The sequence below is a fragment of the Sprattus sprattus genome (assembly GCF_963457725.1).
Source record: "Sprattus sprattus genome assembly, chromosome: 8".
NCBI lineage: Eukaryota > Metazoa > Chordata > Actinopteri > Clupeiformes > Clupeidae > Sprattus > Sprattus sprattus.
The window spans coordinates 27,559,225-27,584,030 of record NC_137927.1 but is presented as its reverse complement, the minus strand read 5'-3'; the positions used below and the strand labels follow the sequence as shown (position 1 = coordinate 27,584,030).

Here is a 24,806-nt window from a genome sequence, read left to right as displayed (position 1 = left end):
TCAATTAATACTAATTACTTTACAATGGGTGCATTTGCCCTCATCCCACACACAACCCGACGGTGACAAAGACTTTTACACCACCACAATGCACCTTTCGATCCTTACTGATAGCTGAACTGATTGGACTGCTGAGAAAGACATTTTAGTAGATTTAGAAAAGTGAGAGCAAGAAGAAGATCCCAGTATGCTGTTATGAACAAAACAAACTAAATTGTATACAATCCACAATTAAACATGATTGAATTCCGATAACCTCATGTCAGTCTACACATCCCTGGCTTAGATCCACTTCAGATATGACGGCCATCAAGGCTGTCTTTTGCATTTAGATGAATGCAGCTGAGGTGGTTTTTAAAGTAGTACAGGAGACGGTTCACAGGGTTTTCAGTCTGCTTCCTGAAGGAGCGGTATTGATCGTTCGATGTCCCCCCTTTCTGATGGCCAGCGATGACGTGGTTGCATGACGCTATCAGGAGTTTCCCAACAGCATCCACAAAGAACTCTGTCAGTGAAGGAGACAGGGAAGGAACTGTTTAGTGCACTCATAGGCGGATATCCCGGGGGGGACGTGTCATTTTATTTTAATATATATAACGCACAACGACACAAGCGGTGCTTATTATAAACGTAAAACTGTGTGCTTTTTAAGTGTTGAAAAATCATGAAATCCCTATTCCTCAAATTGGTTTGGTTCACATGCTGTTTCCAACGGGTGGGGCTACCGACAGCTCCGTGTTTCAGTCAATCTGCCCAGTACACGGTCAGGTTGTGAGATTGTTTCCTCCTCTCTCCCCTGTCACTCCCGCTATGATACAAGATATGTAAAGAGATTTACCTCATTCTCGAACGAAGTAAGAACCAGCAGTTGAATGCATTCCTTTAAAAACTGTTTAAAATGCCCACTAATCATGTCCTTCTTATGTGGATGTGATTCTTCTTTCATTTACTCTGTTCATCAATTCCTACTCTTTTTTTCACTTAACAGTCCTTCATCCTCCTTCACACTCCATCTCTCTTCTTCTCTCCATTTTCTCTCCTTCTTTCAGTATTTTCCCTCTTCACTCTCTTTACTGTCTTTATCCATAGCCACTCTTCTTTTACTCTTGTTCACTCTTCCTTCCTTTCTTCTTCCTTTCTTAATCATTCTTCTTCATTTCATGCACTGGTATTTCCTTCAGGAAATGCATAATCTAGTTATTATTTTTAGCGACTTCTGCACTGAATTCAGCTCGAACTGTATAATGTAGAAAAGGTTTTTAAATGTTTTCTTAATGTATACTTTTTAAGATATTAGAGAAAAACTATTACAAATGTTCCTATTGATAGTTTTCAGTCACGTGACTACAATAGTTAGCTGGCGGGAAAAAATAACAGTGAAACAGCGAAAATGCAGACAAACAGTTGAGCAGTTCGAGCAGCACCGCCTACTCAACGACGATCGCCATCAACCACAGACCAAACCCTATAGCCAGAAAGAGATATTTAGAAAAAAAGGATACATTTACTACACCCGCCCTGACATTTTGATTTCTTTAACCACGAGCACTCTTCTTTGCTCTGATTAAGAAGATGTGTTTTGTTTTCACCTTCCAGAGGACAGCATTGTGAACCCATCCACTTGTGAAAATTAAACCACTATCTGTGCTTTTGTAGGCTTTAACTTTTTGAGATTTGTAGAGGGACAGATTTCCTATGAGATAGATGTAAATATCTCCACACTGGAGCTCAGGCAGCGACTTCGTCAAGGTTAAAGAAATAAAAATGTCAGCGGGTGCAGTAAATGGATCACAAGTTCCTAAATAAACTCCTCAAAAAAAGTTTGGAAACTTTTTTTCAGTCGATTATTCCTCCCCTTTAATAATACCAATTGACCCTTCCGCGACCACTCCCCAAAACGGTAACTGATCAATCATAGCATAGCAACGGTTACTAAGCTCGGGACCTCAGTCAAGCAAGCCATTTTGATGAATGGAAGTCAATGAGAGAGATGTCTGCTCGAGAAGAGAAAATAAAGCGTTGCGCTTATGGAGTGTGTAATTCTGACAGCCGATATCCAAAAAGGCTGGAGGTAGGGGTAACATTTTATCCCTTCCCGAAACCCAAGACCCAGAGAGAGAAATGCCTGCTGTGGATCAAACAATGTGGACGACCCCCCCCATCAGCTGAATGTCAGCAACGTAAACAGAAGCACCTACTTTGTTCCAAGAAGCTATGTCGCTAAAATCTGCCCACTGCATCGAAAACGTGAGAAAACCCTTGCTTAAAATACGATTCAGTTTTACCACCTTACATGTTTGCGTAGCGGCGACTGTGTAGATAATAGAACAAATAAACACAGCTGGAATGAACCTGTCAGCCTTAGCATTTGTCTGTCTAAAAACACGGCATGTAATGTCGTGGTTGTAGCCTATATAAGCATATTGCAGACCCTTTGGCCTGCTTCGATCTGAGATCTTTCCGTTTTTCCAAAAAATGCTTGTGATTTCTTTGGGTAGAGCTGAAATTGACACGGTTGAAAACATGTTGCCACGCCATTCATACCAATGCTGAGAACCTGGGAAACGTGAATGCTTGACTGATATAGCAAGCGTTGCTAAGGGGGGTGGAGTTTGCGGAAGGGTCCATTGGTATTGTATTGTATATATCGTTAGAAAGCCAGAGTAGCGTGTGGAAGATCCATACGCAGCCAAAACAGCTTGGCACCTCCTCCTCATGCTGCTCATCAGCCTGGTCACACACTGCTGTGGGATGGCATCCCATGCCTGAACCAGAATTTGTCGCAAGTCAGCCAACACGGTTGCATTGGTCACTCTGGCACGTACAGCACACCCAAGCTGATCCCACAAGTATTCAATTGGGTTGAGGTCTGGACTCATAGCAGGCCATTCCATCCTCTCCACTCCAAAATTCTGGAGGTACTCTGTGATGATCCTGCTTCTGTGGGGGCGAGCGATGTCATCCCTGAGGATGGAGTAAGGTCCCAGATTCTGGAGGTATGGGATCGCCACTGGCTCCAGAATCTCATTTCGATATCTCACTGAATTCCAACAGATGAATATTGCTGGGGATTTTGACACATTTGTTTGGGCCACTACCCATACGGTTAGCTGTGCTGCTCATTCCACGAATGCACAATCCTCACAAGTTGTACCTCGTTGTAAAGGTGACTAATCAGGCTTTCCAACGATCTACAATACAATACCAATTGGTATTATTAAAGGGGAGGAATAATCGACCGAAAAAAACGTTTCCAAACTTTTTTTGAGGAGTTTATTTATTTTGTCTAAATATCTCTGTCTGGCTGTGGTTGATGGCGAATCGTAGTTGAGTAGGCGGCACTGTTTGTAGCCATTTTCGCTGTTCTTTTTTTTTGCCCGCCAGCTACCTATTGTAGTCACGTGACTGAAAACTATCAATTCCAAGGCACCTCTTCTCTCTGTCCCTCTCAATTAAACTGTATAACTAGGAATATTAAGACACACCTTCTATGACTACTTGTTTTTCTCTCCATCCCTCTCAGTCTACTTTTTCTCTGCTTCACTCCATTTTCTCTCATTCTTCCACTATTTTCCCTCTTAACTCTCTCTTTTCTGTCTTTATCCATAACCCCTCTTGTTCACTCTTCTTTCCTTTCTTCTTCCTTTCTTAACTTTTGGATTTCATGCACTGGTATTTCCTTCAGGAAATGCATATTCAAGTTATTATTACTATTATTATTATTATTATTATTATTATTATTAATAATAATAATAATAATAATAATATCAATAACAAATAATAATAATTAAAATTGAACCACACTGAATAACTGAAAGGAAGAATTTGAACTGCAACTAGTGGTCCTGCATAATCACTTACGACTGTGGGCTGCCCTCTTGAGCCGGGGATCAAATATCACCTTCCGCACCGACTCCGTTCGTGCAAGGAAGAAGTTGATGCCCACGTTGGTGAGGAAACACTGAGGGAAACCAGGCACTGTCTCTTTGTAGTATCCTGGGAACCGGAGCAGGCATCCCCCCTCATCATCCAGCCCCTCTGCGTATGCCATCCGGTGACCGAACCCACTGTCGCCTACTTTAGCACTCACCTAGGTACAGACACACTCTTGATTATTATTTTATCATGTGTTGGACAATCAGAGGTACCCCCTAGCTGCAGATCCAATTTATTATGCATCATTGATGACGTGGATGGTTATTATTATTATTATTATTAGATGATTTCCCGTTGTTTACGTTTACTATTTGCTCAGTTGCCGGAGTTGTTGCAACCCCATTTTACTGCTGTTGTAAAATCATGCATGTGACAAATACATCTATTGAATCTTGTCAATGTATCTATATATTATATGACCACAAGAGTAGTATTTTGATATTACTTTATGTGTATGTTCCCCTTTGGCATTACAAAAACTTAATACCACCACCACCAGCAACAACAACAACAATTTAACCTCAAATATGAGTATGTCACATCGTAGCCATAAGAACATGTTGTCCTCTGTATCACTGATGACAGTAGGAGATTACCATGTCCAGCTCAGGCATGCTCTCCATGACCTCCACCAGCTTCTCTATCTGGGTTTGCTCTGTGAATTCGAAGTCATCGTCCACCCAGAGGAAGTACTTAGTGGTGACCTGAGACACAGCCAGTGTCCTTCCTGCAAACCATCCCTGGTAAGAAAGCATACATAGAAAATATGATTATAAAGGAAAAACAGATGCTGTCCTCTAGGGGTCCACATAAATTGTCCTCAATGGGAAATGCTTATAGAGAAATAGCATTGATGGTGCACTGCTTCTTAATAATACAAGTTACCTGAAATAAACAGCTTAGAATTTGGACAGTAACTCTATACAATAACTTTACACATTGCATGTGAAACAGAGATATCTGACATAAGTGTGACCATCGTACACATGCGCAATATGAATTGTTGAAATGAACTTCTACCTGCCCGGGAGGCATGAAGTACTGTTCAATGTCAGAGCCATTGACTTTGATGGGGTCAAAGCTGTCATCAGCGATGATTATCTTCATGGTCTTATAGTACTGACGGATGCTGTCAATCAAGGTGTTCAGCTTTAAGTACCTAAGGAAGGTCTTTGTGGTGATGGTCACCTGTGAGTTTATATCTAGGATGAAGAAAGTATTATTTTTTTTTGTACTGTTGCTGCCTGCTACTTCTATTGTGGAATTTGTAATTATGTTAACACAGAATTTAAAGCACAATGTCTTTAATGTGCTGCATTTAATTACACATCATTCGGCTGTGTTGCCAACTATGTTGTGTTGTGCGGAAGGTATGCCATACCTTCCCCTAGATCATACATGATGGGCACGGAGGGTTGCTGGATGACTACGGGAAAGGTGACATTGTGTTTCTCAAACAGGAAATGGACTGTAGAGAAGAAGAAAGGCACACGATTAACAGGAGAACCACCAAGGGGCGAATTAAGTATTCCTTATATTCTCTGAACTTCTGTTTAACACCTCCTTTTAATATCTTCTCTTAAAAGGCAGTGCCTCATTTCTATACCTCCAATACAAAATCCCTTGTTACCAGAAACCAAGGAAATATCACTTTACTCTTAACCCTTAATAAATAATAATAAATATTTGCTCTGGTCTTGCCACAGTTGGCTGTGTTATTTTCCTTGGTGGTTTCAACCTTGCCACCTTAAGACAATGTTTATGGTTAACGGTGCTATGTACATGAAATAAGCTCGAGACTGAACTAAAAATGGCCCTTACCCAGGTCGCCCGTTCTGAGGCGGTACACCGTGCTGGTGTAGTGCACTCGGCCCAGAAGGGCATTGACCCCAGAGGCGCTGAGGGCGGTGATGTTGAGCTGGTTGCCTCCGTCTCCCTCCACCAGCCCATCCGTGCCCGGCTCCTCCACAGACAACAGGCCCCGGGAGGCCACTAGTGTCACCTGTCAGAGATTGAGCATGATCATGACACAGCTAAGCCTGGGTCAGCACTCTCTGACCTCCAGGCAGTCCTTTATGTGGTTCATGCTAGCTAGAACACCGTTCAGGCTACACAACGTCTTCAGAGGTGGACTGTGAAGTGCTGATTGCAGGCAGATTGAATAAAATCGTGGTGTGCTCCTGTGAGAGTTAGTGGTGTAGTGTGAAGGCAGTAGTGTTCTTTGTCTTATCCATGGTTTTGTTTTGTACTGGTTTTTTTTAGACTGTTTGTCGTACCGTAATTTTATGTTTTTAGACGGTTTGTGTGGTTACCAGTTTTGTGAGATGGTCATTCATTCATTGGCTGATTATTTTCTTAATGCAACGACCATGACGTGGTGGAACTCCAGTTTGGAATTTATAAAGGATGAGTTTGTGCTCTGACTGCCATGCCATCGAGCCTGGCTCTTTGGCGTTGCATGTTTGGCACCCTGTATACCCTGGTTGGAGTCTGGGTGGGGTGACCATGCTCTCCCTTCGCTACAAAGTGCATTGTATGAATAATGTCCTCTTATGAATCATGTGCTTATGTAAGTAGGAACATGGCTTTTCTGTGATTCTGTGTATTTGTTTCTTAGATTACCAGGTGCTGACGCCACGTAGTCTGCATATGAGTAGGAGCTATATGCCTAAGGAGAGGGACCTTCTGCATATGTTTGGGTGACCTCAGAGGTGATGAGAAGGGTTAAACTGTGCCTGTTCGACCCTGTGTAAAACTGTCATCTGTGCATTTCAGAAAGCACAGTTGGGATGACATCAAAAGGACTTTTAGATTTACTGATTGACAACTCCGTAGTCCTGAGATACCTTAAAATTTCACCTTACAATGAGCTTATAGGGTACATTGTCAGTTGTCCTTTTGTGATGGTTAGGTGAAAATAGATGCTCCATTCAGACAAACATCCTTATAATTGTGCCATAGCTTAAAAAATCTCATGGGAAATTGTAAGCAAAGACACATACAGAACATGTAAACAGTCAATTTCCATCAAGTTAAAAAAGTACCGGAAAATGAAAATGAATTTGTATTAAAAATGCCATGAAAAAAGATGGTTAGTTTTCACCAGAAAGTTGAGAAAGTTCAAGTGGTGTTATGTGAAAATGTAATGTGATCAGATATTGTGCAATGTGTGTGTGTGTTTGTGAGAGAGTGTCTATGTGAGAGTGTCTATGATGGCTGACATGGCAGCTATAAATAAACAGGTAACCTAGGTAACCCGTATTGCCCATTGTGTCGTGCTGGACAGACAGCAAGTTCAAAAACACCAGAAACGTCATATCCCAACAATTCACAGAAAGCGACTGATGCTCATGGCATGAGTCCACTCCAGAATCAGTCGCCATCTTAGAATGACAGCCTCTTTGTTCCTGCCCCTCAGCCCCGTAGATAATAACTGGCTGAGGATCTTGGCATCTGGCCTGGATCTGGATAATATGTGCCAAATCTGTGCCAGATCAGCTCAGTCAGCTACCATCTAGGTTGCCACCCCCCAATTACAGTGCGGTACACTCATCTTGGTAACAAACCTTAAATATGTGCATGTGTGGGGCATAGACACCTAGACCTGAAACAATGCCACATAGTCAGTTATCACATGGATCAACACCATTAAGATAGTATTCCTTCATCACTACAGTCCAGATAATAATTATGGTATAAAAGACAGGCACTCCTTCACAAAACCTAACATAAACCCATATGTTATCCTCACTCTGAAGTTAGTTTGCAAATGTATACACACACACACATGTAGACAGACACGTTTAAACACACACACATCCCTACCAGGTATCAGAGTCCTCTGGAGAGGCACAACAGTGAATCCTTGTATGGGGTATTGAAGTGGCGAATTGGCAGGAGCCACAAGAAGCAGGTCAAGACTGGATGATGCTCTGCATGTCAGATATAAAGGAGATGGATATCAAAACAGGGGCATCTTAATAGGAGAAAAAAAACTAAATAAGCCTAAGGGTTAAAAGGGAAGACAAAGAAATAAATCTGTTATCTAAATGAATAAAATAAAATAAGTAAATAATAATACATAAAATCAATATCTGCTGTTTGTGCATTCATCCTGCATCCTACCTGGTCTTATGCTTTCTGTACTCTTCCTGTCGTCTCCTGATGGTACTGTTGTCGTCCTTGAAGAATTCCTTTAGTAAGCTCCCATTGCACGAGCAGTGTGTGGGGGGACGTCTGGAGATTTTTGTGGCACTAGGACATTGACATGGTGGGAAGAAATATAAAGTCTGGTAAGTAAAAAATAACACTGGATTCTGCAGAGGTGTCCTCAAATATTGACTGGCCTAAAACGCATCTTTTATGAATCTTCATTTTCTAACCATATTTATTCTGAACATGCTAACAATTTCCTGCTTCGCTGGGGAATATGTAGCTTCTTGGAAACATCACCATCAATATGCTGTCTTGCATATCCAACCAAACAAACCTGTGATATTATTTGTAAAGTTCTTATTAAATTAAAGAAATCTCAGTGGCAAACGTTCTTTCACTCTGTAAAAACATGCATATATGATTGCCATGCGCAGGCTATAAAGGGAGAAATAGCAGCGTAGTCAGCCTGCCGCTTCTCTACCTGATGACCTCCACACCTTTTACACACGGTTTAAGGCAACCAACACCCTTCCTTCTGCGAGACTGGCAGAGGGTAGAGACAGAGGACCTCTGTCCCTGACCGTGGCTTATGTAAGGCGAGAGCTTCAAAGAGTAACCCTCGGAAGTCATCTGAACCGATTGGGTTCCAGGCCGCATCCTCAAGGGGTTTGGTGACCAGCTAGCGGAGGTATTCACCTCCATATTCATCCTTTCTAAGTCCAAAAGGACATCAGGACTCAGGAGCGAAATATTATTTATTTTGTATTCACCTTTCCACGTTTCCAAGGGTGGCGGGACATACATTCGGCCACGATGTTCTGCTTACCAGCCCTGTAATGCACTGTGAAGTGGTAGGGCTGCAGTGCCAAAAACCAACGCGCAATCCATGCATTGGAGTCCTTCATGCGCCCCAGCCACTGCAAGGCGTGGTGGCTGTTTCCAGGGTGAAATCTCTACATATTAAATCATATTTTAAACTGTCAAGTGCCCACTTGACTGGCAGGCATTCCAGCTCAACAGCTGCGTACCTGGTCTCCCGAGGGAATCATTTACAGCTTATATAAGGTGAGAGACCGCTCGATCTTGGAGGCATGATGTTCACTGTTCAGAACAACTGAATACACTATGATTTTCCAGCGTTTTATACCCGTTTGACCATAAAACCCACACACCAGCAAAGCGCTATTCTGTCGTTATTCACACGTTAGTTACATGCTTAACACACTTGTCTAACATTGACTAATCGTTCGCTTCGCCAGTGACATGTCAGCACTCGTTTGTCGCGCGGCAGTGACACGTCAGCATACGCTAATAGTTTTCAGGGGTGTCTTACTTGGTCGCTGTTACACGCTCCTCATACCTTAGTTACACGCTCCTCATACCTTAGTTACACGCTAGTCATGCGTTAGTCACATGTCAGTTGTGTCCACCTCACCCTAGAACGCTTGAGAATTGAACGATTAGAACGTTCATAGAACGTTATGGTTTGACGGGGCCTTAAGCTCAGGAGCCTGGGTCTTAAAACCTCCCTGTGCAACTGGATCCTGGACTTCCTGACAAGCAGACCCGAGATGGTAAGTGTGCAACCACACCTCCTCTTCACTGACCCTGAGTACCGGGGCCCCTCAGGGCTATGTACTCATTCCCCCTCCTGTACTCCCTCTACACGCAGGACTGTGTGGCAACAGATAGTTCCAACATCATCCTTAAGTTTGCGGATAACACTACCATCCTGGGTCTCATCTCTAACAACGATGAGGCCGCTTATTGAGATGAGGAAAGGGGCTTGGTAACATGGTGCCAAGATAACAATCCGTCTTTCAACGTCTGAAAGAGGGGGGACCTTACCTGGTCCAGGCAAGCGGACTCGGCGGTCAAAACTGCCCAAAAGCGCCTATACTTCCTGAGGAGACTCAAAGTCGGAAAAAAAACTTTTACAGGTGCACCATTGAGAGCATCCTGTCAGGCTGTATAACTGCCTGGTATGGTAGCTGCTCCACTGCTGATTGCAAGGCCTTGCAGAGGGTGAAGACAGCGGAGCGTATCATTGGCTGGCATCTCCCTTCCGTGCAAGGCACCTTCAACTGGTTTCCTGTTCACAGATAATTTCATAATAGGAATGTGTAAGGTCTGTGCTCTGTCCCTGTCTTGTTTCATTGCATGTACCCACCCCTCACCTGGTTTGTTTGTCTTATTGGTTTCTCCTGTGCCCTGTTAATTCCCCACGTTTAGTCCACCGGTTTCTCTTTGTCTGCCCTGCCTTGATTCTTTTCACCTGTCCCTTGTTATCTGTTGTGTGTGTGTGTATATATAGTCCTTGTTTTATCTGTGAACAGGTTTCCTGTTCACAGATAATTTCATAATAGGAATGTGTAAGGTCTGTGCTCTGTCCCTGTCTTGTTTCATTGTATGTATCCACCTGTTCACAGATAATTTCATAATAGGAATGCGTAAGGTCTGTGCTCTGTCCCTGTCTTGTTTCATTGTATGTATCCACCCCTCACCTGGTTTGTTTGTCTTATTGGTTTCTCCTGTGCCCTGTTAATTCCCCTCGTTTAGTCCACCTGTGTCTCTTTGTCTGCCCTGCCTTGATTGTTTTCACCTGTCCCTTGTTATCTGTTGTGTGTGTGTGTGTATATATAGTCCTTGTTTTCTTGTCTCTCATTGCTGGTTTGTCATAAATGTTGCGTGTTTGTTTCCTTCCCAGTGTTCTCAGTGTTCTCAGTGTTCTCAGTGTTCTCAGTGTTCTCAGTGTTCTAAGTGTTCTAAGTGTTCTCAGTGTTCTCAGTGTTCTCAGTGCTCTCAGTGTTCTCAGTGTTTTTCGAGTGTTCCTCCGTGTTCACAGTTATTGAAGTTTCTCGTGTTGCCAACCTGGATTGTATTTGACCTCTCTCTTGCCTTTGCCTTTTTGGATTTGTTTGCCTTCTTCCTGGACTGTCTAACCGTTTCTGAACCCTGGACAGTTAAAGTTTATTCTTCAATCTACCCCTTGTGTCTGAGTCGTGCGTTTGAGTTCAACACCCCACCTTCAATTCGTAACAGAATGTCGTGGTACCATAAACATTACATGCTCATGGCTGTTGATGTCTATTAATGTCGCAAATTTTTAAGGATGTAATGTTTAGGACTTGGTACACGGTATCGCTCGTGACGTCACTGGAGGGCAATAACAATACTTATTATATGGCAACGACAGTACGAGCATTCTGATTGGCTAATGGGTAGTCATGCCAGCCGCGTATTGCCCTCCTTACCGGTCAATACGGATCCGCATTGCCCTCCAGTGACGTCATCTTAAAAATGAGCAATACCATGTACAAAGTACTAAACATTACATCCTCAAAAATTTGCGATAACAATAGACATCAACAGCAATGAGCATGTAATGTTTAGTACTGATAGAATCTGGACTCCTATTATGAAATTATCCGAGAACAGGAAACCAGTTGAATGTCGTGGTACCATGACAGTTGAAGAATAAAGAAAAGCAATGTTAATATAACTGACTCTCGGAAATGGGATACGTTGGAGTGGAAGGTTCTGAGGCTTGCGCACAGCCAGAGTAGTCTGTGCGTGTGTGAGAGAGATCGGAACCCTTCCTCTGTTTGAATTTGAATAGTTCATTGTTGACTGTTGTTGATTGATTTTTTTTTTTTTTTAATACTTGGAACGTTGGATGGCGAGCTACCCCAGATGACCTGACACTGAGGATCCGGACTGGACATATGTGAACCTTACAAGGTTAAAGGCACATTATGGTAAACGGTTGTTGATATTTGAGCTCAACACCCAATCAAAATCACACCCCTCTGGTGAAGCGACGTGTTGATTGGCTGAAATTGTTTATGGCTTGCCCGAGTCACTGTTGCTCATTTACAGGGCCAGGCCTGTGTAAGAACACCACAGTGTTTGAGTGTGCACACAGAAGGGACAGCTAGATGAAATTGAGAAGAAATTGACTGAATTAGATAAAAATGTATTTGATTAGACATTTAACCAATCTCACCTAGACAGCGCAGAAGGAAGAGTCTGACTGTCCTTAATCCCAACCAGGTGTTTGTGAAGGGAAGGTGCGAACAGCACAAGGCAGACAGACACGCCAGAGAGGAGCAGAAACCTCACCCATGTATTTCTGAAATGACTCATATTTGATCTGAGAAATAACCCGTCAGGCTGCTTTCCCACTGTCTTTTCCTAAGGCACCTGGTTAAGGAGTCAGAGAAGAGATTTTGTTGACAAAAGTAGAGACCCCCACACACACACACACACACACACACACACACACACACACACACACACACACACACACACACACAAAAACAACACATTTGAATTTGTCTACATAAAGCTTTAAAGCATAAATACAGGAAAGAAGCAAAAAACAATTAACATCAAATATACGTCATAGAAGAAATGGCCTTTTCCTTGATTTGATCAAAATATTTTTAGAATGATTGGACTGAGAAAAACAGTGTTGATTTTAAACAATTAATGTAACGAGTTGGGGTCAATTGGCTCGTACCATTTTGGCTTGTACCAAAACTGTACACGTGCATAATGTAGGCTACTAATCATCTCTGACAAAACGCGAACATCAACGATGTATCGAATGTAACGTTCATTAACGTTATCCTGTAAGCTATTTTAGCACCACCATTGCAGAGACATAAACTGTGATTAACAGTCAAGACATTTTGGTTAAGAACTATATTTAGTTGGTTAGTGCCACTTTAAACAATGCAAGTAAACATCTACTATTTTTTTTATTTATTTTAGAAAATAACATTGAAGAATAGCAAAAGCTGAGAAGTGCTTGGTGCAAAACGGCTGCTGAGATAACAGAGCACTTATATTGTTCGCGGCCAGTCATGGATCGCACCTGATGTTGGTCTCACGTCAAAACGGCGAACAGTGGCTAAACCAGTATTACTATACCATTGAAATCATCATATTTATTAGCGAATTACTTGCCATAAACTGGGTAACGTTTGTTAGTTTTGTTTTCTTAGTTGCCAAGGCACTGTTGTTGTAGGCACTGTCATATGCAGGCTTTCTACCCATACACAAGTGACATGTGTCTTCAACAGCAAAGTTTAAAGCAGCAATAAGTAGTTCTGTTCCAAAACTAGCAAGCTAACTCTCTAAAAGGCATGCATAAACCTCCCAAACACCATCAACAGCCCAGTTGGCACTAATAGAAGCTTGCCAACACACTAGCTGGTGTCTTTTGGCAGTATAGCTGCCAATGTCAAGCTTTTCTTCCATTTTTGCAGGGTGTTCCAGCACGGATCAGAGAACTACATACTGCAGATCCTGGATAGCTAGTGGGAAAGACTGTCTGTCCTTCACATGACCATACTAATTTAAGGATTGTACCAAAACTAGTTGCCTAGCAAACCATACCTCAAAAAGTGTCAAATTGTCGCATAGTGTTGCTTTAAAGAGTTTTATTTTTAAATAGCGAATTCACCCTATGTACCAAGACAGAGAATGTAACTACATTGACCACACCCTCACTCCTACAATGTGACATTACATTACAATTACTCAATTTGAATGTTAGCTATTAGTCATGTATTGTGAATAAAGATAGGCATATAGAAATGAAATAGTCGTGCAGTGATCACTTACTTTGTATTTCTTCTTTGGTTTATACAAAAAACGAGATGAGTGAGAACACTAGAATATTTTGCAGGCTGGCGTTCCTCTGCCTCATATGGGCACAGCCTGGGTTGTATGTATGCTGTCTTGTTTGAACAGCCATCATGACAAGATAAACCCCACATACAAAGCAAAGCAGCGACGCCTTTTTTACGCCTTTTTTACCTGCTCGAGCTGTTCCCTGACACACCTCTCACACACACACACACACACACACACACACCTCGAAAGCCATGACAAAAGGAAGGACGCAGTGTTGAAATACAAAATAACAAGTAATGTATTATAACAAAGAAGCAGAACACAGCAGAAAGCAGAAGCAGAAGCAAAACAGTAGAGTGTGGAAGTCAGTAAAGTCAGTAATGTAGAGTGAGTGCATGGATGCGTGAACAATGCAGTGAGGTGTGTTGCATGCCAGAACGTAAAGGGAGTGAAAAGAAGCTCTCACGGGTAACGGGGTGGAAACTGTCTTAAAGGAAATGGGGACACCTGGCCCAGGTGTCACCAATTCAGTAAATGGGCTGCAGCCACGCCTACAGAGAGGAGACAAAACAGAACAGGACATACACAGACCAGGCCTGCAGACCATCACAACACACACACACACACACACACATACACATTACTTGCTGAGTCATGAAGGGGGTTGCATGGGAACAGTGTCCTACACACTAATATACTGCACTGTGTGAGCTGACCTGGCCATAGGACTTGGTCAAAGTTAGACCTTCCCTTTGACCATTGACACACCCTCCCCTAACATTATGTCTTGTTAATTCTACACTATAAATGTTTGTAGCCTAAATTTCTGTAATATATAGAGCAGATTGTCCTCGTTACCAGAGACCTTTTGTTGGATATTTTTTTTATAAGGTGAACATGGATTAATTAAAGTATGAAAAGCCTCACTCAAAATGGCTGACAAATGGAATTCCAAACAGTTGACTGCTTAGAGGGATAGCCGGTGTAACAGGCCAAATTAACCCCCGCTCAGATTAAACCTTGGTATACTTTGGCCCAGGCCAGATTAAACCTGGGTATTCTTTGTCCCAGGCCAGAGTACACCCCGGGGATAAACTGTCCTAGGCCAAACTGAAACAGGCGAATTTACCCCCCTCCCAGATTAAACCTTGGTATACTTTGGCCCAGGCCAGATTAAACCTGGGTATTCTTTGTCCCAGGCCAGAGTACACCCCAGGGATAAACTGTCCTAGGCCAAACTGTACCCGGGGGTATAAAATAGCCTAGGCCAGACTATACCCCTTCAGGCAAAGGCAGTTGCCTAGAGCGCCAACTAGAGGGAGATGCCAAAAACTGAGACTAGCAAAAAAACAATAAACTGACATTAAAAAATATATTTAACATAAGGGGAACATTTGCCAAAAATGGGGTGTTGTCAGAACATGCTAGCGCATCGATGGGTATGGGTCGAGTGTGGGTCAAATGGACAGTACAAAACTTCATTTTTAATATCATTGGTTGAATGTTGTCAGGTTCTGTATCCCTCCTGCACTCCCTGAGATGCCCAGACATGCAAGAGACTTCCTAACAAACGTTAGGTGGCTGAAGTTCAAGCACTCTGACCTCTGGTACTGGAAGAAAAAGAATAGATATCTGGACACTCTTTTATTATAACTTGACAGAAAATGAAACACAACGCACTGGAATAACGTAAGAGAAACAGTGTGGCTTCAAAATAGGTTTGAAGAACACAACAAACCCCAAGAGGCACCTGAAAGCGCACAACCCTGTAGTTTATGCTATGGTAAATTAGCTAGTAACTGTCAATGATTATGTTATGTGATGTCGTTATGTGAAGTGTTGTAGTAATCTTTGATCTTGGGTAAGAAAGGGGGCCACAAACACACACACACACACACACACACACACACTCACACACACACAGAAGTTAGGAGTAAAAGTTAGAAATGGGGTTAGTTGTAATTGACCTTGGAGAACAGCCAAACACAAGCGAGTGGGAGGAAGAAGGTTTCTTTAAAAAGTCTGAACCAACATTCATACAATGGAATATGCATGAATGAATTTGACTGAATGACATGGATGTGTATCAGTGAACCTGCTTGAGCTGTTTCCTGACACACCTCATACACAAACACACACACACACACACACACACACACACACACACACACTAGTGATGTGTCATTTTGAACTCGAGAGTAACGAGTCCTCTCAAAAAAAGATTTGTTCTTTTTCTTATGGCCGCGCATCGGGACTGTTGCATAGGCTAAGCCAAGGAAAAGAAATGATTTGTTGAATGCAGGTCACGTGAAAATGATCCAAAGACCCATATCTGAAGACCCAGTCGGAAGAAGAACGAATAATTTCTGTTTCCTCTACCAGTACTGACACACACACACACACACACACACACACACACACACACACACACACGCACACTTTGCCCCACATTACTTGCTGAGTCATGCAGGGGGTTGCATGTTTGCAGTTTCCTACACACTGATATACTGCACTAAGTGAGCTGCCTTGACATGACCTGACTTTACATCTGTACACACTGACGTAGCTGCCGTGGAGAACACAAAAAGACACAATTGTATTCATAACAATACTATTTACAATATGCTGAACAGGTTTCCATCCTTGAATCCCAATGCAAGCGCTTCAAACACTGTTCAATGCTGCCTTGCTGCTTATTGGGACTGGTGTTTCTCAGAGAAAGTGTTAAAATATCAGCTAGAAATGAATGCTCTGACCCTGTGTGGTTTCAACACAACACTAATTGTTCTGATTTATGGCACTCTCTAGGACATACTCATAATCTCTGTAGCTGAGGTTTACAAAGTGCTGGACTGTAAAGAAGGACTCTGAACAACTTGCTTAGTATTTGTCTTTGTCAGTGATCCTCAGCCTCTATGTCATCTCTGCCCTTAATATGTATTTATTTGGTTGTTTATTTGCTCTATGAGTCAAGTGTTTTCTGCATAAAAGGCCCTTTGTTCATATTTGGATGCTATGTTGTTGTTTAAACAACCACACAGAAACACAGATACACGTACATATACACACAGACACACACACACACACACACACACACACACAGACACACACACAGACACACACACACACAGCTACACGTACACGTACACGTACACGTACACGTACACGTACACGTACACGTACACGTACACGTACACGTACACGTACACACACACGTACACAAACACACAAACACACACACACACACACACACACCCACACACACATAGATACACACACACAGACCTACACACAAACACAAACACACACACACACACACACACACTCACACACACACACACACACACACACACACACACACACACACACACACACACACACACACACACACACACACACACACACATACACTATGCACCACATTACCTGCTGAGTCATGCTCCACCTGCTGCCAGGGTAAGGTGATACATTTGAATGGGCCAGTGCAGACATCGCTCACAATACAACAGCGACACAAGGACGCCAAAACACCTCCAGGTGTCAAGTGTACATAATAGCCAGTTCAACTAGATTAATCATTAAATATTTAATATTTACCACACACATACACACACAAACACACACACACAGACAGAGACACACACACACACACACACACACACACACGTCACAAACAGCACAACAACACCTCCTCTTCATCTGCAGGCAATGTTTGGTTAATTGCTATTTGTTGCCAAATATATTCATTTCAGATAAGATAACTAGGTGGTCTTCCTTACGTGTCTAAACCCAACGGAAACTGAATGTAATGAGAGAATCTGCAGGAATATAGAAAGTGTGATCTTCTACCTCTTCTGACCTCAAGGGGGCACTGTCTGACCAAGCATTGATAACATTGGCAGCTACAATATCACATAATTAGAGGTTTTTTTTCATGAAAAATATCCCTTCACGCCCTAAACTGGCTTGAATGTAACTATACGTTTATATTTGTGGAGATATGAATATGCCAACTAACCACATGTGTCCTCTCCTCTGACAGTTGTTGTTTCGACGTATCCTTATGCTAATGATATGCCAAGCCCAAGCCCTGCAAATTGGTGTGATTTGTTCCTTAGATATGTGACATGACACCCAGGTGGTCTGATTCAGTGTTTTTGGTCATTAGTGCACAGCAGTTCCAAGGTGGAAATACCCAGCCATGGTGCTAACGTCTCATTGCTCATGATATGTCTGTATCATATTAAAACTAACAAACAAAAAATACCAGATAGACGTGTTGATAAGGTTAAAAACTTGATTTTACTGTAGGGGATCTTTACTGTTCTTTACTGATCTTTACTGACTCTGCTGTTGTGGGGTGTATCAAGGACGGAGAGGAGGGTGAGTACAGGAGCCTGGTGGACAACTGTGCAGTGGTGTAGGCATAACCACCTGCAGCTGAACACCACCAAGACCAAGGAGATGGTGGTGGATTTTAGGAGGTCTCAGCCTCCTCTGCTACCATAGAGGGTGTCAGTGTGGACTTGATCAACACCTACAAGTACTTAGGAGTTCATCTGGACAGTAAACTGGACTGGTCAGCCAACATAGATGCCATATACAAGAAGGGTCAGAGCCGACTCTACTTCCTGATGAGGCTGAGGTCCTTCAATGTCTGCAACAAACTCTTGCGCATGTTTTACCAGTCTGTTGTGGCCAGCGTCCTTTTTTATGGTGTGCTGGGGAGGCAGCATAAAGAAGAGGGATGCAGGGCGACTTGACAGGCTGGTGAGAAGGGCAGGAGCTGTTGTTGGCACTGAACTGGACTGCCTAACAACAGTTCCGGTGCGCCAGCAGAATGGTCGCACTGATGGGAGCTCTGTCAACTCTACCTAACTTTTTGTTTGTTTTACTAGTCTTGTTCGTTTGTTTCGTTTAGATTACAGTGACGCTCATACAGTATGATCAGAAATCACTTCTGGATATACGATCGTCACTTGGAAAAGATTATTTCACGAACTTGAATTCAACTTTCCGGATCGAGAGCTCGGACTGCGGTGGACTCTTTGTTGTTCCGCCGCTTTGTTTACCTACAAGACGGAGGAGGAAGAAACGAGGTCGACGTGCTGGAGTTCTCGTTCGGACTCGGAAAAGGTATTTCAAACCCACTCTACCAACAATACTACTTGCAAACGTTCAGTCCATTGACAACAAGATGGATGAACTCAATGCACGGACTAAATTTCAAAGGGACATTACAAACTGCTGTGTCTTGGCATTCGTTGAGACGTGGCTTGTCCCGGAGATCCCTGACACCGCGATTACGCCGCCGGGTTTCAATATATTCCGCCAGGACAGGACTGCTGATTCAGGCAAGTGCAGGGGTGGAGGGGTCTGTGCAATTGTTAACTTTCTATGGGCAACGGATATAGCAGTACTGGCATCTCACTGCTCTCCGGTCCTAGAACTACTAACTATAAAAACAGACCCTTCTATCTACCGCGGGAGTTTACCGCAGTCATCATGAGTGTAGTCTACATCCCTCCCCGGGTGGATAAGGCTACTGCTTTGGATGAACTGTATAGCATTATCAATGGCCTGGAGAATGTGCACCCAGAGGCAGCCTTCATTGTTGTTGGAGATTTCAACAGGGCTAACATGAAGAAGGTCTTGCCTAAATACCATCAGCACATTGACTTTCCCACACGCGGAGACCACACCCTTGATCACTGCTATACTGAATTCCGGGGCAGTTACAAACCCCTCCCCCGCCCTGCTTTTGGAAAGGCAGATCACACCTCCATTCTTCTCCTCCCTGCATACAAACAAAAGCTGAAACAGGTCAGACCAGTTATGCGGACAGTCCATCAATGGTGTGATGAGAGTGTGGAGGCTCTCCAGGACTGTTTCGACACCACTGACTGGCTGATGTTTCGTGAGGCTGCAGATGGAGACATCAATGAGTACACAGACAGTGTTACCAGCTACATTCATCACTGCATTGATGAGTTGGCTCCCAAGAGGGCTGTCCAGTCTTTCCCTAATCAGAAGCCCTGGGTTGATACAGCAGTCCGGGCCAGCCTGAGAGCCAGGTCTGTCGCCTTTAACTCAGGGGATCCTGATCAGTACAGGAAGGCCAGATATGAACTCTTGAGGGCCATCAAATCTGCAAAAAGGACTTATAGGACCAGGGTGGAGTCCAGTTACCATGGCTCTGATCCCAGGCGCATGTGGAGTGGATTACAAGCCATCACAGACTACAAAGGGAGGGGTTGCAGTGACACTCAGTCCTCTGCATTACATCCAGACGAGCTGAATACCTTTTATGCTCGCTTTGAAAAGGCCAGTGACCCCCCTGCAGTGGAGCTACCTGATGACCTAGACGGCGGCATGCCTACTCTGTCTGTAGCGGAGGTGAGGCAGTGCCTCAAAAAGGTCAACCCTCGAAAGGCCCCAGTACCCGATGGCATATCAGGTAGGGCCCTCAGGGGCTGTGCTGACCAGCTAACAGGGGTCTTCAGTGACATCTTCAACCTCTCCCTCAGCCTGTCTGTACTCCCCACCTGCTTCAAGAGGACAACCATCGTCCCTGTGCCTAAGAACACCAAGGCCAGCAGCATGAATGACTATCGCCCGATAGCACTGACCTCTGTCATCATGAAGTGCTTCGAGCGGCTGGTCAAATCATTCATCTGCTCCTCACTGCCACCCATCCTGGACCCTATTCAGTTCGCGTATCGATCAAACAGGTCTACAGATGACGCCATCGCCCTGACAGTGCACACCGCCCTCTCCCACCTGGAAAAGGGGAACTCGTATGTGAGGATGCTGTTCATTGACTACAGTTCGGCATTCAACACCATCATCCCCTCCAGACTCGTCTCTAAGCTTGTGGACCTGTGTGCTTAGCCCTCTCCTGTTCTCCTTGTTCACCCACGACTCTGCAGCAATGCACAGCTCCAACCTCATCGTGCAGTTTGCTGATGACACAACCACCGTAGGCCTCATCACTAACAATGATGAGTCAGCCTACAGAGAGGAGGTTGACACCCTAACAACTTGGTGTCAGGAAAATAACCTCTGTAAAACTAAGGAGATGGACTTTAGTAGACGGCAGGGGGTGGAGCATACACCCCTTCACATCAACGGATCTGAAGTGGAAAAGGTCAGCTGCTTCAAGTTCCTCGGGGTCAACATCAGCAATGATCTCACCTGGTCTGCCCACACAGACAAGGTGGTCAAAGCTGCCCGGAAACGCCTCTTCTTCATGAGGCGACTCAGGAAGTTTGGCATGAACCCAGACATCCTCACCAACTTCTATAGATGCACTATAGAAAGCATCTTGACTGGTAGCATCTCAGTGTGGTTTGGGAGCTGCACAGCCATGGACCGTAAGGCCCTACGCAGTGTGGTCAGATCCGCTGAGTTTATCATCGGCAGGAAACTCCCTTCCCTTCAGGACGTCTACCTCACAAGATGCCTCCGAAGAGCTGGCCGGATCCTTAAAGACTGTCACCACCCATCCTTCAGACTGTTCACCCTGTTGCCTTCTGGTAGAAGGTTCCGAAGTATCCGGTCTCGCACCCGCAGACTGGAGAACAGTTTCTACCCTAAGGCCATCAGACTCCTAAATGAACAATAATGAACAATAATGCACTCTCATCACTTTACACTCGCCACTTTACTCCTTCACTGCTGTTTGCACTACATTTGCAATATTGCACCACCCACACACTTGAAGTGTCTTTGTCTCTGTGTCCAGGTTATTACAGTGCATGAAATGCCCTGTATTGTTATTCCTAGGCTTCTTCTTCTTCTTATTCTTGTTACCTTTTTCTGCGATTAATTCAGCCCGAACCGCTTAACGTAGAAACTTCATTCAAACTTTGTCGCGTAGGTCTTGTAAACGGCACTTATGCTATGTATTTTTCACTTTTCTAAACTTTATACTTTTTAAGAGATTAAAGAAAAACGAATATAAATTTCTCCCATTGACTTACATTGGGCCATTATGACATCATAATAGGGTCTTTAAACTGGCTTGCACCTGTGCTTTACTGACAGCTGTGCCAAATCAAAGGAACCTCTTCTCTCTCTGTCCCTCTCAATTTAACTGTAACTAGGAACATTAAGACACCATCCATTCTCAATTTTTTTTTCTCTCCATCTCTCCATCTTTCTCTCTCAGTCTACTTTCTCTCACACTCAATCTCTCTTCTTCACTCCATTTTTATCTCCTTTTTTCAATATTTTCACTCTCTTTTTCTCTTTCACTCTTCTTTCCTTCTTCCACTCATCTTTCCTTCTTCCACTCTTCTTTCCTTCTTTCACTTTTCTTTCCTTTCTTCACTCTCCTTTCTTCTTTCCTTCTTTCACTCTTCTTTCCTTTTCTTCTTTCCTTCTTCAACTATTATTTCCTTCTTTCACTCTTCTTTCCTTTCTTCACTCTTCTTTCTTTTCTTCTTCCACTCTTCTTTCATTTCTTCACTCTTCTTTCTTTTCTTCTTTCCTTCTTTCACTCTTCTTTCCTTCATCCTCTCTTCTCTCCTTTCTTCACTCTTCTATCCTTTCTTCTTTCCTTCTTCCACTCTTCTTTCCTTCTTTCACTCTTCTTTCTTTTCTTCTTCCTTTCCTAACTTTTGCATTTCATGCACTGGTATTTCCTTCAGGAAATGCATTTTCTAGTTATGTTTATAATATGTTCAGTATAGCTAAAAATATCATGTAGGTATGTTTATCTGTTTAGTATCTGTTTAGTATGTGTATTTATGTTTAGTATGTGTATTTATGTTTAGTATCTATATTGTATATTTATTGTTTATCTAGTAGGTCTACTACTCTGTCTTTTCATATTTGTATCTAATGTTCAGTACTTATTGTTAAGTTATGTTATATCATGTTGGAGTACTTATATGTTTATATGTTATGTCTTGTTATGTTATGGTAGTGTGGTATGGTGTCCTGTCCTAAGAATTTCAGTGCCCAGTCCAACTCTGTTGTTCTGTGTACCTGAGAATAAAAAAAGACTTGAAAGACTTGGCGGAGAGAAGGACCCTGAGTAGGCTGCTGACCATCTTGGACAATGACCACCACCCACTGTACAGTTCTTTCAATAGACAGAGGAGCATCTTCAGTGGCAGACTCCTGTCACTGTCATGCTCATCGGACAGGCTGAGGAAGTCCTTCGTCCCAAGGGCCATACAGCTCAACAACCGCACGCAGAAGGGGAGGGGGAGGGAGATGGACTTCTCTGCATGAGTCTACCTCAGCCTGCCCTCCCCTTCTCATCTCACTTTATTCCATCCCACTGCCCATCCTTTTTTACTGGCTACACTAGCCCCTTGGACAGTCTTTACTTTGTTTTGTTTTTACTATTTATATCACTTTGCACTTTCCTCACACACGCAAGCTCAGGACTCTTTGCACTATCCACACATGCACATGAACACTCTTGCACTACTTTCCACCACTATCCTGTACCTGTTAACACCCCACTCCCTGTGTACATGTTCTCCCTATGTGTATTGTGTGTATTGTGTTTATTGTGATTCATGTATGTATGTTTGTGAGTTAAGTGTAAGCTACTGGATGACCTTAATTTCCCTCGGGATCAATAAAGAATCCATCTATCTATCTATCTATGTATCTTAATGGTTGTGCAATGCCTGCACCTTTGCTCTTGAGTAATTGGTTAATTCACAGGACAGTGCTTGAATTGATGGGGAGATATGTGCACAAATGCTTCCTGGAAGCCATTTTTCCATTGACTGGAAGCCTGCTTTATTTATTGTAGGTTACAAAAAATAAAGAAAATGGCGGCGATTGTTGTTGTTTTCGATTTTCTATCAGTTCTCACCACACAACGACGTCTCATCTTTGCTGCTTGAATGTCGGTATGTAATGGTATGGAGTTATTGAAACTTACTACGTGTAAAAAATACTAGAATTTGAATGTTTATTTTTAAGCCTCGAAAGTTGCACTGGGTGCCTTTAAAAGATGGCCTCTCACTTCCTGCAGAAGTTAAGGGAAAGGGTTCAAGGCCCAGGCCTGGGTAATAATACACCTCAGAGGAAACATAGACATTAGTAATCTATCAAAATTACATCATGAAAGAATGGCAGAACTCCTCCTGATATATTTTTGAAAGACTCACATCATGGCCAAATGTGCCAGGCAGAAAGCAATCTGAATCTGAACAAGGTCAGTAAACCAGAGGACATCTCTCTGATCTTCTGACACTGTGTAATCACAGCAACCCCAACACCTGTAGTGATGTTAACTGCACCACCGACTGACAAGCCTCTGTCTGCATTACTGTGACTCTGTGCTGTGACTCGTCATTTCTTCTGTCACCCAGTTGGCTCTGTGTCATTCAAAAGACATGGCTGCCTTTTCAGCCAAATATTCTGTTTAGATAACCAATTGGTCCTGGAAAACATAACTGACTCAATACCACTCCTTGACAAGAAGAAACGTCAGTGAAATACTATGACATTTTTTTTATCAGAATCTTACATCTTTACAATGTAGGATATAAGGTCTGGACTGTACTATATTGTTATTGTCACTAACAACACATCATAGCTAGCTCCATTACTGTGCTAAGGCATTGTTCATTTCATCACATTGCTTGCGTAGAGTTACAGCAGAAGTATATAGAATTAACGCAGTCAGCTCAGGTGCTGCAATGCTGTGTTCTGTGAATCTATCATTAGATCAGTATATTATTTGATTGCTCATCTGATTGCCTTGCACATTTCACCAGTGACCAGAAGCTAGGTTCATGCAAAAATGCGTATGATGTGGAGGCTGAACCTGGTCCCCAATGACATCACATGATTGTTCCACAAGTCATTGGATGGAAAATTCAACAGGAAGTGATATTTCTTTGACGCACAACTATTGAAGTCTTTCACTTCGCATTGAATGTACTTGAAAAGCTATTCATCTGCCTGTGTTATCTTTAGTTGGATATCAGTGGTCTGAGTGCACAGAGTAATCTTAAAAGAAACTCGTACTGTTTGAATAATGATTTGGATACTATTAATCCTTCTTATGCACATGTGTAAGTTCATTTAAAATACGATTA

At 43.0% G+C, this 24,806-nt stretch overlaps 1 protein-coding gene across 1 annotated transcript; it reads right to left on the bottom strand.

Moving 5' to 3' along the window:
* Positions 1 to 293: 293 nt before the first annotated feature.
* LOC308369213 (beta-1,4 N-acetylgalactosaminyltransferase 2-like) lies at positions 294 to 14,458 on the bottom strand (the record flags this gene model as incomplete). The annotated part of the gene is made up of 12 exons (XM_080843555.1): positions 294 to 505; positions 3,862 to 4,090; positions 4,533 to 4,676; positions 4,957 to 5,138; positions 5,318 to 5,404; positions 5,758 to 5,938; positions 7,503 to 7,540; positions 7,762 to 7,868; positions 8,062 to 8,190; positions 12,098 to 12,285; positions 14,201 to 14,285; positions 14,451 to 14,458. 12 exons carry the CDS (start codon positions 14,456 to 14,458, stop codon positions 294 to 296), a joined length of 1,590 nt encoding a protein of 529 aa, XP_080699681.1.
* Between the last annotated feature and the right edge of the window lie 10,348 nt (positions 14,459 to 24,806).